This window comes from Carassius auratus, chromosome 32, assembly GCF_003368295.1.
Source record: "Carassius auratus strain Wakin chromosome 32, ASM336829v1, whole genome shotgun sequence".
Classification (NCBI taxonomy): domain Eukaryota; kingdom Metazoa; phylum Chordata; class Actinopteri; order Cypriniformes; family Cyprinidae; genus Carassius; species Carassius auratus.
Genome location: NC_039274.1, coordinates 25,027,251 through 25,044,766, shown reverse-complemented (window position 1 = coordinate 25,044,766; position 17,516 = coordinate 25,027,251). Strand labels below are relative to the sequence as shown.

Below are 17,516 nucleotides of genomic sequence, written 5' to 3'. Positions count from 1 at the left end.
CTTTTGTGATGATAAAATGGCAAAACATGGGCAAAATAATGTTTTCTTTCGTCATTCAGTGTAACAGATATATTTATGTAAAAACAAAACCACATACTTATTCTTACCTGTACTTACTAAAATTTAAAAAAGAAATTTTTTATAAATTTGGTCATGACACATTTTATTTTAAATTATTAAATAGGCAATATATTTTTATAAATAAAACATATAAAAGACATTGTGCACTGTGATCTTTTTGTCCTGTTTTTAATGGCCACTGAGATTAAATAAATATCATAAAATAAATATTTTAAAATCAAGTATCTGCATGTTCTCGGTTCTCTGATGTTGATTAATGGCATAAATGAATAAATACTGTTTAGTAAGTGCTTTATTTTATTGATATTATTTTAAGATTTTATATTTTAATTCTACATTTTTATGATTTAATTAATTACTAGCTTTTCATTAAACTCACAAACCCTGCCGTTCCTTTACAAACCCCTTTTTGGCAAATCTTTATGTAATGTAACATTTAAAGCACTTCAATGTGATAAATGAGTTAGGTCAAAAGTAATTTAAAGTAATAGTCCTAAATTGTGCAATGGAATAGATTACGTTACTAACTAATTTTTTGTCTCAATCAGGAACCGATTACAATTTGTAAGTTATCAGTCAAATCAGAGAAACAGCTGCGGCTTTTTGTCATCTGTTACCCAACTTCACCTAAGCAAAACCATTTTTTGAAAAAATGCAAAAAATTGTTGAAGGTGGTCTCGTAGCAAAAGCTAACATTATGTAACAATTATTTATTCGCTGTCTACTAGATAGAAAAGCGTATACCAGCTGTTAAAACTACAGTTTATATCTTTAGGGAAGTATTTGAAGTTTATACATTTTTTGTTTTTAATCTGATATTGTGAGTTAGTTAGTCACTGCAAATAATTAATGATTGTAAAATGTTACACGACTTGCAGATTCAACTCTCTTTTATTTATACACATGTGTATTAAAGAAATAACGAACAGCAGCAAGGCCTAATATAATTGTCATGAAGGGCAAAATTATGTTTTTAAAAATGTTTGGTTTCTGACAATTATACCTTAATTCATTCATATTATGATACAATACTTGCCTTTTGAGTGCTGTCATTGATCTTTTACACAATGCATGCATTTGTATGACTTTTGCTTAACCCTTACTTACAGTGGGTATAGAAAATAATCAACCTGCCCCTTTAAAATAATCACATTTTGTTGCTTTGCAGTTTTTTTTATCCAGCTGTATTTACTCACTGCAACTTATAACATCCATTTGAAAGATAAAACACCAACATGGAATATATAGCCTATGTTTATTCAGTTCCTAGAACATTAGGAATGAGTTTAAATAATGGGAACCATACCCTATAAGTGCTGTTCTGCGGTTGCTACTTTTCTGCTGAGTCACGTCGAATAGACGAAGTGTACTTGATGTAGGGAGGATAGAAGCGCGCGTCTCTGATTGGCTGGCCGCTTCGACACGTGAGGCGGTAACTTTCATATGTCTCCAGTGAACATCTGGAAGAGGTTGCTCGCGCTGTTCTTTACTCTGAGGATTGTTTCAGAGTACGACTGCAACTTCAAAATGTCTTTCGTAAAAGTGCAGGAGAAAAGTGACTTTTCTTATCACAACTTGCCTTACGGAGTTTTTTCCACCTCGGATAATGTGAGTGCACGCTTTATTTAGTCCTGGGACTGATAGAATGTTTGGTCCAACTGAATTACCAAAGTCTTGTTATGCAACGAGAGCGTGTTTTAACTTTATAAAACGACTAAATGATGTTACCTAGAATATTATTTTTTCCATCGCATTTCTGTGTTGACACAAAGTTTCAAAGGTCAGAATGCACACTGGAAATCTAAAGTAAACCTTCACTGTCAACAAAGCTTTATTGGTTTTTACAATAATGCAAAAATATAATGTACATTAAAAGGTACTATATATATATTTGTGTGTGTGTGTGTGTGTGTGTGTGTGTGTGTATTTGTGACGTTGAGCTTGTAAAGTCTTTTGGAACATCTATAATCATGCTGGAGAACATTGTGTCATAAAAGCAAATACATTCTAAAATCCATGCAAAAGTTTAAAAAAAAAGTCATTTCTAACTTAAACCACATATTTGGATAAAACAGCCCAGGCACAGAATCGGCGTTGCTATTGGAGATCTGATTTTGGACCTCAGTGTTATCAAGCATCTTTTCAATGGACCGGCTCTTGGACCCCATCAGGATGTTTTTGAACAGGTGAGCTTCATCAGTGTAGGTTAATTTGAAGTATGATGGAGTCTTCTGCATCCTTATGTTTTTTTCTTCTTCATCAAAGCCCACTCTCAATGCTTTAATGGCTCTGGGTTATGATGCTTGGAGAGAGGCGAGAAAGTGCCTCCAGATGTTTCTATCTGCGAACGAGTCCACGCTACGTGATGACGCCAGTTTAAGAAGCCGGTAAATGTCCCTCCCACTACATGGATATTTCAGTTTGTTACTGTACTTGTTACTGTATATTATTAAGTATGCACTGTATACTGCCTGTATGTGTAACGGTACACATAATGCAACATTTTAAAATGTATGCATTTATTATTTTTTATTTATCATTATTATGTATTTATTGTTTTTTTGCTTAATATAAATGTATTGCTTTTATTTTTTTTAAAGCAGGAAGCTGAAGAAAAGTTGTAATTATTATTATTTAATTTATTTAAAATTAATTTACTTAATGATTTAAATCTGGAAGCTGAAGAAAAGTTCTTCTGTGTGTGTGTGTGTGTGTGTGTGTGTGTGTGTGTGTGTGTGTGTGTGTGTGTGTGTGTGTGATTTCCAGGGCCTTTGTTCAGCAGAGTTCTGCAGTGATGCATCTCCCAGCTGAGATCGGTGAGTGCCACAGTGAAACTCTTTTCTTTGGTATAGATTTAAAGTCAGCATGAAAATACCTTTTGCAACAGGTTTAATTCCATGATTGAGATATTTCAGAATAAAAAATGTATGGTGGGACTTAGTTTTATCCATAAAGATTGGATTGGGAGAATTGGTGTTACATGCTGAAGAGCTGAAATATAAGAGGGATTTCTGATGACTGCTGAAAAGCAAAGCTGAGGAGGAGCAGGTTATTACATTTTGATGAAAGATTATAAAGACAATTTGTTTCTCTGGAAGAACATGCACTGATGAATAATACATGCATCAACACTTTCATGTAGAGGAAAGTCATGGTTTTGTCACATAATGATCACTAGAGTGCACTGTTCACTAGCTGTCAGAGCATTCACAAACCCTCTCTCATGCCATCAAAGATTACAGCCTACTGTTTGGTGTGCATTATGGGATGTTTTCCTAGGTTTATTCATTACAGCCCTTTTTAGGATAGCATAGATTTTAAAAAGAAATAAAAAAAGAAGTTTCAACTGCATAAAACAGCCAACTTTTATTAAAAACTTTTCACGTTTTATTAAATTCTTGTCAGTGTTGAATTACCCTTCTAACTTATGCAGTTCATTTAGCATTTGTTATTATTTATAGAATATATGTTATTATTATTATTTTTTAACTTTATAGTTTTTAATACTTAATACTCTTGTAAGAAATGTAAGATTAAAGTATGATAATCTACTATTGATTTAGATTAACAGAATGCTGATCAGATTCAAAATGTATCCGATAATGATGTTATCATATTAATTAAATACTCAATTCTTGATTGGTCTGTCTTGCACTGTTTGAGCATATAATTGCATTATATGAGCACGCTTAGTAAATAATGACAGATAGCTGCAGGTGCATGGCCAAGATGAGGCCCTAAAATCAAGTTAAAATCTAGTGATTCTCGGATGAATGTTTTTTTTTTTTTAACAAGTTTCTGGATGTGGGAAAGTTGGAAGACCTTGTCAAAGATGGTTTTCATATTGGCTTGATAAAGGAGTTACAGGGATAGTTCATCCAAAAATGTTCATTTACCAATAAGAAGTTTGGAATAGTTTGGAATAATATTAATATATTTTTTTTCTTCCATTTTTGAAAGGTCTCTTATGCTCACCAAGGCTGCATTTATTTGATAAAAAAAAGACCAGTAATATAGTGAAATATTACAATTTAAAATAAAATCTAATTTATTCCTGTGATCAAAGCTGTATTTTCAGCATCATTACTCCAGTCTTCAGTGTCACATGATCTTCAGAAATCATTATTCTATCCTGATTCATTGCTCAGTTATTCATAGTTAATATTGGTGCTAAATAATAACTGATGGTTCTTATGAATAGTTTTGCTATATTCAAATAGAAAACAATACTTTTTTTATTGTAATAATATTTATTAATATTATTATGTATATTTGATCAAATAAATCCAACATTGGATTTCAAAAACATTCAACAATTTTAATTATTCCAAACTTTTAAATGGTAGTGTATTAATTTTCTGTAAATAAGTTGTTTCTGTAAATGTTGTTCTGTTATTCCAGCTTTCATTACTTTCTTTCTTCCACGAAACACAAAATAAATCATCTGTACTCTCCACTGGGGCTCTGAAATCCCTTTTAGGAACATTGCATCAGATTTTGCATAATTTATGTCAAATGTCACATGAACGATTCAAAACTGAAAATTGAGATTTGAGAGGAACGGCGGAGGTGGCGGTTATCAGTGGACATACAATAAACAGAAGTTTCAGTCGTAAATGTATCATTTATTTTCTCACACAAAGCAAGAGATTAGTTATTGGTGACAGAACTTTCATTTCATTTAATGTGTTGAACTGAATTATGACAGACACCGGCACACAATAAACCTGAGCAGAAGTCATCTTTTATTCTCCCTTCTCTGCAACAGGCGACTACACAGACTTTTACTCATCGAGAGATCATGCCACCAATGTTGGAATAATGTTCCGTGGAAAAGAAAATGCCTTGATGCCCAACTGGTAAGCGACGCCTTATTAATATTCCTCACCCTCTTAAATACTAACATCCGAAGCAAGCGTGCATCCGAATCAATTTGAGTTTTAAAGACCCAGCAAAGTTCCTATAAGTTATTCCCATAAACACTAGCTTTATTCTTTCCTAGCATACGCCTGTCAGGCTAAATAATGCACCTGCACATTTTCCAGCTCGCTGTGAAAAATCTCTTTTGCAGTAACTGTTCCCTCCAAGACAGAACCGTATTTCTTGTCACATTTTCACTTACAAGGCCCAGAGAGGGAGACATTCGCCCGAAGACAGAACAAGGACTCGTGTGGAAATGAAGAGGGAAGTTTTCTGAAATTTAATTTCAGCAGCTCGCTCGCCTACCTGAAGTTCCCCCCGGCTTAGTCAGTCTGTCACCGGGCCTTTCCGAACGCGTGTCACTTCTTCAGAGAAGAATGAGAATTAGTCTGGAGGAAAATCTATAGTTGATTTACATTGGGCTTGAAGCCACGGGCCTGAGCTGGGCTTTTGTGGACTAGGAGTAGGATTTGAAGTGAAACGTTAAAGAAGTGGGTTGCACAGAAGCGTAAATTCGGTCAATATTTACTCACCCTCATGTCGCTCCAAACCTGCATGCTGTTGTTTTTTTCTGTGAAACGCGTATGGAGAATTTTTAAAGAGTCTTTTAAATGCAAAGTGTTTCAGTTCTTTGCTCGAAGAGTATGTAATATAGTGAAATGGATGTTAAATTACTAATGAAAACGATAATTTTGAATGATTATGCATAAAAACCTCTTAAATAGCTGGAAATGTATATACAGTACTTTAAAAAACAAGGGCAATGATTTATATTTACCTCCATTGAAAGCATATCATTTAATGAAATGCCTTCATCGTGAATAGATAGAGAACATGTTTTTTTAATGTGATAAATGCTTCATATTTTTATTCCTCTGTAATTAATAATTAAATGATTTGCTGTTTATAAGAGTATGTGGAAGCATAAATGAAAATTATTTAGGCAATCAGTGTGCATTTACTTTAACTATGAAAGTGGAATTTATTTACATATTCATTTGTTTTTCTTTTTTTGTTGATAAATATAAAACAGTGTGTGTGTGTGTGTTATGTAAAATCATTACTGAAAGCTAAATCTTACAGTATTGAAATGTTTTTCCATTAAAGCCATTATTTTTTATCAGCTGTTGTTCTTCATGTCTTCTTTTATGTTCTGGAGAACCAAGCAAGTCTTGCAGGTCTGGATTAGAGGAACAAAAGGAGGAGTAAATAATGACAGAAATCTCCTTTTTGGATGTCTCAAAGGATGAAAAAGTCCCCCCATCTAAAGCACTGGTAGAAAGGTATGATGTGTTGTGATAAAGGTAATGACATATTATCTTGTGCTGTAGGCTGAGACTGCCAGTGGGGTATCATGGGAGGGCTTCATCTGTGGTGGTCTCTGGAGCACCAATCAGAAGACCTCGAGGACAGATGAGGCCAGACGCAGGTGGATAAACCACAGACTCGTCAACACAAGAAGTTCTTCTGTTGTATAAGATGTAGAATTTATAAAAACTGTTTCTGTTTGATTGTGCTTTAAGGAATAGCTCACTCAAAAATGAATAATTGCTGAAAATGCACACTCACCCTCAACCCACAAGATGCAGATGAGTTTGTTTCTTCATCAGAACAGATTTAGAGAAATGTAGCATTGCATCACTTGTTCACCACTGGATCCTCTGCAGTGAATGGGTGCCGTCAGAATGAGAGTCCAAACAGCTGATAAAAACATCACAATAATCCACAAGTAATCCACACCACTCCAGTCCATGATTTAATGTCTTGTGTAATGAAAACTTCCAGCTAAAATACATGCTCTATCCATAATAGTGTTTTCTCCAGTGAAAAAGTCACCTTGTCTGAATCAGGAGAGATATATGCACAGACCAAGCACCGTTTACAATTTTGATATTAGAGGAGAAACATTATTATGGATTATGGACTCATATTTTGGTTAGAAGTGACGGTTTAAAGTTAAAATGCCTCGATGGGTTTATTTCTAATAAACATGCAGCTTTTCTCCTTCACAAGACATTAACTGATGGACTGGAGTGGTGTGGATTACTTGTGGATTATTGTAATGCTTTTATCAGCTGTTTGGACTCTCATTCTGACGGCACCCATCCACTGCAGAGGATCCAGTGGTGAGCAAGTGATGCAATGCTGCATTTCTTTAAATCTGTTCTGATGAAGAAACAAACTCATCTACATCTTAAATTGACTGAGGATGAGAACATTTTCAGGAATTTCTTTCTGTCAACTATTTTTTTAAATGCAGTTAGAAAATCAAAATATTAATGGTCCTAAAACAGGCTTTGTTTTCGTTGCAAAATATTTTGAAGAAAATTTTAACAGTTAAGTGCACATTGCAGTATTCTCTGTGTGAATAATGTGTTGTGCATTAACATGTGGCACAGTCAGCACATTAAAAAAAAACAATATGTGCACATATTCTACATTTTGATACATTTGCCTTTTTGTGTCGTAGACATCACAGCAATAACAGGTTGATTAATGGCTCCATGTTTCATGAAAAAACTCCATGCAGCTTGAAATGATGAAGCTCTTATGATGTTTTCCTATCCATAAATGATTTGCTCTCATTGGTCAGCAAACCCACATTATTACATCCTCTCTTGAGAACTGATCTGACAACTATAAATATAATGCAGATTCAGTCTGTAATGAACTCTGCTGAGAAATCCACCAAAACAGCTATAAATCTGAAATCTATATTTGTCTTTCAGCTCAGCCGCCCATCTTTGGACCTAGCAAGCAGCTAGATATAGAGTTAGAGATGGTGAGTTAGTGTTATGTGATATTAGTTTATTAGCAGAGCATGTTATTGTGAGTTGTTGCTGATTCGGTCCTGTGCAGCGATGATGTAAGAAACTAAAGTCTTACATAGATCTAAATCCTTCCCCATTGTTCCTATAAACAAGGCACGTAATCTCAAGAGAATGTCTTTACAAGAAAGGTACTTTCAGTGGACATGTTTCCAAAATTGCACTCAATTTGTCACTTTCTCCTTGCAGTAATGCCTGTTATTCTTCTGCTGTTTATTCTATATAATTTGTTTAGAGCTAAGCGATAAATCTCAATATTTTACAGTTGATATCGGAGATGTTTTGAGATATATATATATATATATATATATATATATATATATATATATATATATATATATATATATAAAGGGTGAATTATTGATTTTTGTTTTTTTATTCAAACCGATAAACAGATAATTTTAAACCAAACAGCCATTGTAGCAAATGCTGGATTGCTGGAGATTCAGAATGTTTTAATTAAATGTTTGAAATACTTAACTAATTAAAACAATTTGATCAAATCAATAAAAGTCAAGTTAAAAAATATTGTCACTAAATATCTAATAGTTAAGTTACTAAACATTTAATAATTTTAATTCATATGCAATTATAAAACAATAGAACATTATGATTTTTAGATGCATCAAACCATCTTTGTGGTTTTTACTGTCACTTTTACTTCCTTAAAGTCTACAGTGACTTTGCAATATTCAAAATGCATTAATGTAATTTATTTGTGCAACTGTTAAAGAGATATACTGATATTCCAGATTTAATGTGACATTTGTCTTTCAGGCGTTTTTTGTGGGAAAGGGGAACAAGCTGGGAGAGCCCATCCCAGTGGAGAAGGCTCACGAGCACATCTTCGGCATGGTGCTTATGAACGACTGGAGCGGTGAGAACTAACAATACTCTCGCAAATCATCTAAGATGTTATATCAGATTATATAAGCTATGTATTGCAACACAAGTGTGAAAAAGTGTGAAATTTGAGAGTGAAAGAAAAATGGTTGAATTCCACACTTTAGTATTATCATGCATTTATACTGGAATGAAGCCATATCAAGTACTTTACATCGCATTTTGCACTACCATGCAACATTGCTTTTCATTTGTCTTGTCATGTCCAAACAAACACAGTGAAATATTATTGTAAATCTAAATTTATGAATCATAACACAACTTCGTTTCACTTGAGAGAATTTTAATTATGTCTTGCAAGGTTTCTTTAACTGTTTGGAGAAGCCTGGCACAATGAGTCAGATGTGGCTTGTTTCCCGGTCAGGCAAGAGTGGCATTTCTGAGCAACAACCGCTGTTAATTCATTTTATTAGTCCTCTTTCTCTTCCTAAAACTCTGATGACTCTTTCTTGAGTACACTAAACACATTGCATTTTTATGAGCCGTTGAGCAGACTTGGGAAATGAGAAATACTTTTAATGGTTTGTGCCTATCCAATCAAAAAATGTAAGCGGTCAGAAACCATAAAAATTCAAGAGATGTTTGGAAACCAAAATTGTCAATTTTAAAGGAGGGGTGAAATGCTATTTCATGCATACTGAGTTTTTTACACTGTTAAAGAGTTGGATTCCCATGCTAAACATGGACAAAGTTTCAAAAATTAAGTTGTACGTTTGAAGGAGTATTTCTGTTCCAAAAATACTCCTTCCGGTTTGTCACAAGTTCCGGAAAGTTTTTTTCGAGTATGGCTCTGTGTGACGTTAGATGGAGCGGAATTTCCTTATATGGGTCCTGAGGCACGTCTGCCGGAAGAGCGCGCGCTCCCGTATAGCAGAGCAGAACAGAGGCATTCACTGATCAGAGCGAGAGCGTCGCGAAATGTCACAAAAGGAGTGTGTTTTTGGTTGCAAGGGCAAGACAACCCTGCACAGATTACCAAAAGAGAAACAGCATTAAGGGACCAGTGGATGGAGTTTATTTTTACAGAGCATCAACGGAGTTGTGCAAGTGTTTTTGTTTGTTTCCTGCATTTTGGATTGCTCATTGTTTATTTCTTAAGGATAATGCAGTCCCAACGGAAAAGGGTCACGATTGCATGCGGTGAGTAAAAACTGCTTCAAATATCTCTGTGTTGTTAACTTAGCTATCAGCGCGTAAGCACATCAAGTAAACAACATGCGATGTTGTCATCAAACTGCACTTTCCACATGTACAGCTTAAAAAAAAAAAAAAAAAAAAAGACGACATAAAGTGGAACTTAGTCATTTTCCAAAACCGCTAAGCAAATATATACAGTTTCAGTACATACCACATAGCATACCGCCTTTGCTGCTGCTGCTCTTGTTAAATTTCAGCCTCTGGATCTGTGTCACAGCTTCCACATGCTCTCAACTCAAAAGCCTACTGGCGCTCGTGATTCTTTAGCTCCGCCCACACGTCACGCCTCTAGGCGCTCGTGTTTTTCCAGGAAAAATCGGTACAGACTATCTTTCTCTTATAAATATAATAAAACTAAAGACTTTTTGGAGTTATGAAGGATGCAGTACTACTCTATATGTACTCAAGATTAACAGGATATTGAGTGAAAACGAGCATTTCACCCCCCCTTTAAGGATTTTTCACTCATGTTTGTATACTTTTGTTTGCTTTTTAACCTAAATGCATGTGCATTATTTTATATATGCATTATTGTATTGCTCTGCTCTGCTTCAAAACTTGCGAGAAATATTATATCAAATATTTACAAATAAACTTGTTCACAGCAAATTGCATGAGTAAGTTCTAATGCGTTTTTGTTGGTAATATAAAAATTTATAGTTGCAGTTTAAAAATATACTATTTTGCCCAATATTTTTCTGCTTATTTTAGGGATGCAACATCTAATTGATAAAATCGATAATAATCTATAATCAAAATAATTGACAATGAATGTCATTATCGATTAGTCGAGTCTACCCACCACACATAGAAAACCTTCTCCAGTCACGTAAAATTACAACAATGATTAATGCATAACTCTGGTGGAAATGCATCTTAAAAAAGTGGATGAAACAGATTAAGCTGCTACGGGAAAGATGCGTGATCCAAGCTGCCCGAAACATGAGTGCTTTATTTGAAACTTCAAGCTAATACATTAGCATAGTGTCAGTTGAACACAATGTACGACGTTTCTTACATTTACAGAATAAGGAAATTACAGTAACTAAATAGGAATTAGTCTGAAAAATAATCTGCAAACTAATTGATTATCAAAATAATCATTAGTTGTAGTCCTAGTTTATTTACTTTTGTACTCTGTATTTTATTTTTGCCATTATTTTTCACATACTTTTCTCCTCCAAAGCTCCTTAGGTCCTCACCAGAAGCGAGTCCCAGTTCTCATTTGAAACACGTTCCTCAGAAATGCTGCATGTCTTCTAGCGAGAGTCTGTCACAATTATGCAGAGGGTAGATATCTGTGTGTTATATCTTGTGCTGTTTGGAACAGTTCATGCAGAGCGATGACGTCTTGATGGTGTGTAGTGACTTCTCTCTGGCATCTTTTCTGCATAAAGTTACGAAAAAATATCTGATGCATCAGTCTAGATGATATTTCTTGATAAATTAATGGATTTGAGACGCAATTAATAAATAAGGAAATTAGATGGATAAAGAATATCAATGCTGTGAGGCTGCAGACTTCAAGAAAACTTCCAGCTTCAAATTCAATAATCTCGCAGAATGTGACTGAATTTATTTGTCTGGACAAAAGCTTTATTGGGCTTATTTTGCCAGCAAATTTTGTTTTGGAAAATCTCATTATATTGCACTGTAAGGTTTATTATGGTTAAGTGTGAGATTTTACACTGCAGCAAATTATTCCTTAAATGAATCAAATTGTACAGTTTATCTCTAAGATAAGGCAACTTCATAGTTAGCATTTTGAGGGATCATATGAACACTTAAACTACACAAGCTGATCCACAGTGTTCAACAATACCCTTTTTTTTTTTAAATCAAACTGTTCGGCAGCATTGCAGGTGTGACAGACAAAGTGAGAGAAGTAGTATATATTATATCATTATATATTTATATAAAAAGATTAATTAATTACCAGAATACATCAATAAAACTAGTTTTTAATTTGAAATGTGGTCAGAATCCATGTGTATTATGTATGTTTATGCTTATTGGAGTTTTAGAATGTTGTGTCTTTAATGGAACGTTCCATCTTAAGGCGGGTCACTAGGATTTGGAACACAGCCTGTTTGTGCATGAGTGGTGATGTGTGCAGTGAATAACTAATTTGAAGAAACTGATTGAATTTAGGCAACGAAGAAGAAATAGCACAGGTAAATGATCCATCCTTGCCCAGATTCAGGCAAGCAGCAGAAGAGATAAAGTTTAAAGAGAGTTTAAATGCATCTAATTGTTCAGGACTCATGCATTTAAACTGTGTTCAGACGGGTAAATGTTTTAAAGAAAGTTTGTAGCCCCCGCAAAACTCACTGCCACAATGCCAGTGCATGATCCGTATAGGTTATAGTGTGTTTTTCTCTTGTATGTTGCAGCTCGGGATATCCAGGCTTGGGAATATGTACCATTAGGTCCATTCCTGGGCAAGAATTTTGGGACCACTATCTCGCCCTGGGTCGTTCCCATGGAGGCACTTATGCCCTTTGTCGAGCCCAATCCGGTCCAGGTAAATTGGGTTGATTCGAAGTGTAATAGTGTGAATATTTTGGGAATGGGATGACAATATAAATGTACACAGTCATCTATTACTGCATTCCTAATGGGTTGAATATAGCTGCTTGCACAATACATAGACATCTGCTTTCACCTGTTGATCAGTAACAGTCTATATTGGATATTTTATAGTTTCCTTTTTATTTTAAGATCATACTATATGTAATGCCTTCCAGTCGCTATATGTTATGTCTTAAAAGACCTTATTTTTCAGGTTTTGACCATTTGCACTCTGCATTTGGTGGGATTTTAACTTAATTTAAGATTGTATTCTAACATTTCACAGGGACAGGAAAAAAAAACTATTTGAGAGCCCTTTCTTTTTAAATGCACAAGATGAATATTTATCCATATAATATTTATTTTTTAAGCCATAATCATGCCTACCTTTGGTAGAAGCTCTTTGGTGCCTTTAAATCATTGCCTGCATAGGCTTTGGACAGAGTATCCAATTAGCACCAGGAGTGGCCATTGCGGACTCATTATCTTTAACAATGATGGTGATAGTTTGAATTTATTCAACTTTGCAGTCCTGTTACAGCTCTGTGGAACGGACACTTCATAATCATCACAGGCAGCAGAGTGCAGACTTTGCATATAAGCAGGAAATGAGACGTGCTAAAGACTTTCTTTGAGTAACTGCTTTCCTCTTTCTCTACAATACCCAGTCTCTGTGAGCGAGTGAGACAAAAACACATCTATATTCTCTTTTTGAACATCAATTTGTTGGATCAGTAATTCACAATTGATGGGTCACAGGTCTGTTCTTTCTGATGCTTTAATGCTAATGTATTTTTTTTTTTTTTTCAGGAGTTCAACATGAGTTCTTAGATTTTTGTAAATATTTATTGACTGTAATACTTACTGTGCATGGGCAAAAAAAAAAAAAAGGAATCATAGGTATTAAAAATAATTGAAAATAATATATAATAATGCATAATATATTGAATATTTTAAACCAGTATTTAAATGTTCCATTTTTATTTTAAATGTATTTTTTTAAAATATTTTTTATATATATTTTTTTTATTATTATTTTTATATATCTATGCAATTTGTATTGCTCTTATTTCAGTTTTAGTTTTTAATATATAAATAGTTTTTTGTATTTTAAGTTTTATTTTTTATATTTGTATTTTAAGTAATGTTTTTAAAATTCAAGTAATGAAAATGTTTTTAAATGGTGTTAATTTTAGTTAAATCAAATAACCATAGTTTAATTTAATTTATGCATTTCAACTCATTTCCATCAATCAGCAACACAAATAATTTATTCTTAATTAGATTTAATTTCTATATTTTCTTTTCTCACTAATTTTATTTCACGTTAAAATTTTTATTTAGCATTTTTGTTGTAGTATTTCCTATTTTTTTATTTACTAGTTTTAGGTATTGTAGTACTTTAGCTTGAAAATTAGAAAAACTGAGAAATAAATGAGAACATGAAATGTTGTCTTGGCAGCTATCTGAAATAAAATGTTTTAATATTGTATTTTATTTTAAGTAAAGAGAATGTTTTTTGTTTCTTTTCTTAGTTGTAGTAAACAATAATAACCCAGCAAAAAATAAAGATCTATATATATAGGGTCCTCAAAATAAAACTTCTGAAGAGATAAAACTGTTATCTTTATTATCTATTTATGTCTGATTGCACATCAACATTTAAATGGCTTTACTACATGCATAACTATGCCGTACCAGCAGCTGTCTGGACTATGTGAACCAGACAAACCTTGACTTCCTGATGCAAATATTGAGTTCAGATGTGCCTTTCTGCCTCCATATGTACTGCCTGAGTAGACTTCATTTTTCAGGTTCTGGCTGAGAAGTGTGCTCCGTTTTCTTTAAATTATTTTTCAGGACCCCGTGCCTCTTCCTTACTTGCGTCACGATGACCCGTACACATTCAACATCCACCTCTCTGTCGCTGTGAAAGGTGTGTGTCAGTATCTGTACCAACATCTGTCACTGTGCGTATGCTGCATGTTACAGTGCTCAGTCTTGTTTTCTTCTCGTTTGTTTCTCATCTGTCCAGGTGAGGGGATGCGAGAGGCGGCCACCATTTGCAAGTCCAATTTTAAAGTAAGAGATCGTTTTGCATTTGTTTTGCATCAGCACATTGCTGTTCCAGAAGTAACTCATACTGACAACTCTTACTGTACCCATTTGATTATACATGAGTTTCCCTGAAAAAGCCCCGGTTATGAACCAGATACAGAGCAGGAAAGATAAAGAAAATCAAAGATTGCATGAAGGAATTGCATAAGGCAAATATGCAGAATGGCTGGCCAACATAGTGCAAGCGTTAGGTCTTACTGGGACAAGAAACAACTAAATACTACTGATCATTTGGGCCAAATAAAACCCCTACACTTTGAACCCAATAAAGATTATTTTCTGTGCATAAATACACACTCTTGCTGTGTCTATGTGGTCTGTTTGCATCATCGAAAATTGCCCCGTGCAAGTTTAGATTTGCAACTTCACACGATTACCTGATTTGCATAATTCCATTAGTGAATCAGGCACTTAAACAACACAGACTGTGCAGAGCAAATAAACAAAGCTATTCATTCTCAATGCCTTCTGTGTTGGGCTCCTTGTGTTATTCGGTTGAGGGAGAAACCCATTCCGTTTCCACGCTTTCTGTATCGTCACATGCAGAGAAAGCTGTTTTCTTGTTTAGTAACAGACAGCATGTGCTTGTAATGTGTTGTGTGTCTTCTCAGTACATGTACTGGTCCATGAAACAGCAGCTGGCACACCACACAGTCAATGGATGCAACACCAGACCAGGAGATCTGCTGGCATCAGGCACCATCAGCGGACCGGTGCGTGTGTCTGTGTGTGTGTGCATGAGACATCATTCTGCATTGAGCTGTATTATATATGTGCTGCCTCTGTGTTTGTGTGCATGAAGGATCCAGAGAGTTTCGGCTCTATGCTGGAGCTCTCATGGCGAGGATCCAAGACTATTGACCTCGGCGATGGCGAGACGAGGACCTTCCTGAAGGACGGGGATGAGGTCACGCTCACAGGTGGGCTTTTAGAGTCAGTGTGTGCATGTTTAGTGTTGGAGAGATGTCAGTTGATGGAAAGGTGATCTCTGTTGTGTGGTTCTGGATCTCTCTGTGCAGGTTATTGTGAGGGCAGGGGTTACAGAGTGGGATTCGGTCTGTGTGAGGGGAAGATCCTTCCTGCCCTGCAACAGTAACGCAGCTCTCTGAATCCCCTTCCCTTCTTTAAGACAGACTAAACACAGTATTATGCATTATCTGTTTAAACCTGTTCAGTGGTCTTTTAGAAAAATAATGTCAAACACTTTTTGCATTCATAATCTGGCATATTTCTTAGTAAAATAAAGGATGTTGAGTAAGAAATAATGTAGAGTGGAACTTGATTTTATCCATCTGGATTGTGAAAATTAAATGTCATAAAAAATGAAGGAAAATGTAAAAGAATTTGTTTCTTTAGATAACCTCTGTGATTTTAGGAAGATATGTCGGTAAAATATAATGCATCATGTTTATTGGCTTCAATATGCTTGGAAACTTGGAAATATGCTTTGTCATTAATTTCTGCAATTCAACTTCTTTTTGCAGAAATGATTTATTTGTGAATTGCTTTGTTGTTCTGTGTTACTGAAAAATTATTCAATAAAGTTACTGATTGCTTTTTGTCTTAAGCCATGCCATTATTCATCATTTATTTATTTACTTTTATGTCCATAAAACATTTGGCCATTCCACGTTGCTGAGCTACTGATTTGTTACAATAAAAATGCATCACACCTTTTTAAGGAATAATAATTTTTGCTTTATAAGTAGTAATAGAATTAACATATATCCCGTTTCATCTCTGAAGGGTTTTTTGTACTGCAGTATATTCTGGGATTGCAATGGATGCAGAATGCATTGCAAAGTTAATAAAACAGCCAAAAATAATCTATAAGCATTGTGAATTGTATATTATGTCAGGATCCTGCCCTGACAGCCCTGTCCATCTTGTCTCTTTTCCATGTTTCTCTGTTTGTTTTGTGTCTAAGCACATGGTTCTGTCTTTGTTTGTGTCTGCCACGTGCTCCCCTTGTCCCACCTCCTTGTTACCCCTGGTCACGCCCCCTTGTTTAGCCCTTGTCTGCTTGATTGTTTTCACCTGATCCTCATGTGTACTTTCCTATATATTGGGGTTTCTTTCCTTGTGTCTCTGCTGGTTCGTTTTGGTGTTTACCCATCTCTTAGCCTAGAATTTATCCCTTTGAGCTTGATAATTATTTTGATATCTTATCTAGTTGTTTATATCCTTTTTGGTCCTTAGCTTTGTCTAGTTTAAAAGAAAAGGAAGTCTTTTTGTGTATTCTAATCTAGTTTTGTTTCTCATTCGATTTAAACTTTCAATTTATTCTTGCTTAAGTGATTCCAGTTTTGGATTGAGTTTTGTTCTTACTCTTGGATTATAGCTTTGGTTTTCTTTTGCTTTGTTCTAATTTTGTCTTCAATTGTCTGTGTCGTTTTGAGTCTTGTTTTTGTGTATTGTCCTGTCTTGGCCCCACTCGAATTTCCTGACCACTGTACCCCACTGCCTGGAAGCAGCTCACCTCTCTCATGTGTCAAGTCTCTGGTCTTGTGAGTCTCTACCTGGCGACTAGTCTGGTGACGTTGCAGTTTCACTTGAAGCTACGAGTTTCCTGTGTCTACCTGACCCTTCCTCTGGAGCTGCCTACTCTGTGCTTGGGCCTGTGGTCATCTTGGACTGTCTCCGTGGTCATCCCTCCTGCCCGTATTGTTGTCTGCCCAGTCCATCTGTTTGAACTGTTTCACTGCAAATTCCCCAGCTGTTCCAGTCTTTGTCTTGTTAATAAAATACCCTTGTCTGCTCATTCTGCATTTGGGTCCCATTTCTTGCAAATCCCTGACATATTATACATGAGCAAAAATATATTGTATACCATTATAACTAGATATGTGATAAACAAGATGTTCCTGCAGCAGTGTTTCTTCTTGCAGCTTGAGCCAG

The 17,516-nt window shown here is 35.0% G+C and overlaps 1 protein-coding gene across 1 annotated transcript; it reads left to right on the top strand.

Annotated features, from left to right (window-relative positions):
• The first annotated feature begins 1,480 nt into the window (after positions 1–1,480).
• Positions 1,481–16,174, top strand: LOC113051926 (fumarylacetoacetase-like). Its single transcript, XM_026216115.1, has 14 exons — positions 1,481–1,689; positions 2,157–2,267; positions 2,347–2,468; positions 2,848–2,897; positions 4,850–4,940; positions 6,333–6,430; positions 7,731–7,783; positions 8,607–8,706; positions 12,323–12,453; positions 14,361–14,436; positions 14,536–14,582; positions 15,230–15,331; positions 15,421–15,538; positions 15,638–16,174. Exons 1-14 carry the CDS (start codon positions 1,525–1,527, stop codon positions 15,712–15,714), a joined length of 1,341 nt encoding a protein of 446 aa, XP_026071900.1. The 5' UTR covers positions 1,481–1,524; the 3' UTR covers positions 15,715–16,174.
• Positions 16,175–17,516: the final 1,342 nt, after the last annotated feature.

What these genes read in the sequence shown, in the direction of transcription:
- LOC113051926 (XM_026216115.1), top strand. Translation starts at nt 1,525, where the DNA reads ATGTCTCCAGTGAACATCTGGAAGAGGTTGCTCGCGCTGTTCTTTACT. An exon ending in ACAGATGAGGCCAGACGCAG is followed by an intron (nt 6,431 to 7,730) that starts GTGGATAAACCA and finishes TTTGTCTTTCAG; the next exon opens with CTCAGCCGCCCATCTTTGGA. An exon ending in TTTGCAAGTCCAATTTTAAA is followed by an intron (nt 14,583 to 15,229) that starts GTAAGAGATCGT and finishes GTGTCTTCTCAG; the next exon opens with TACATGTACTGGTCCATGAA.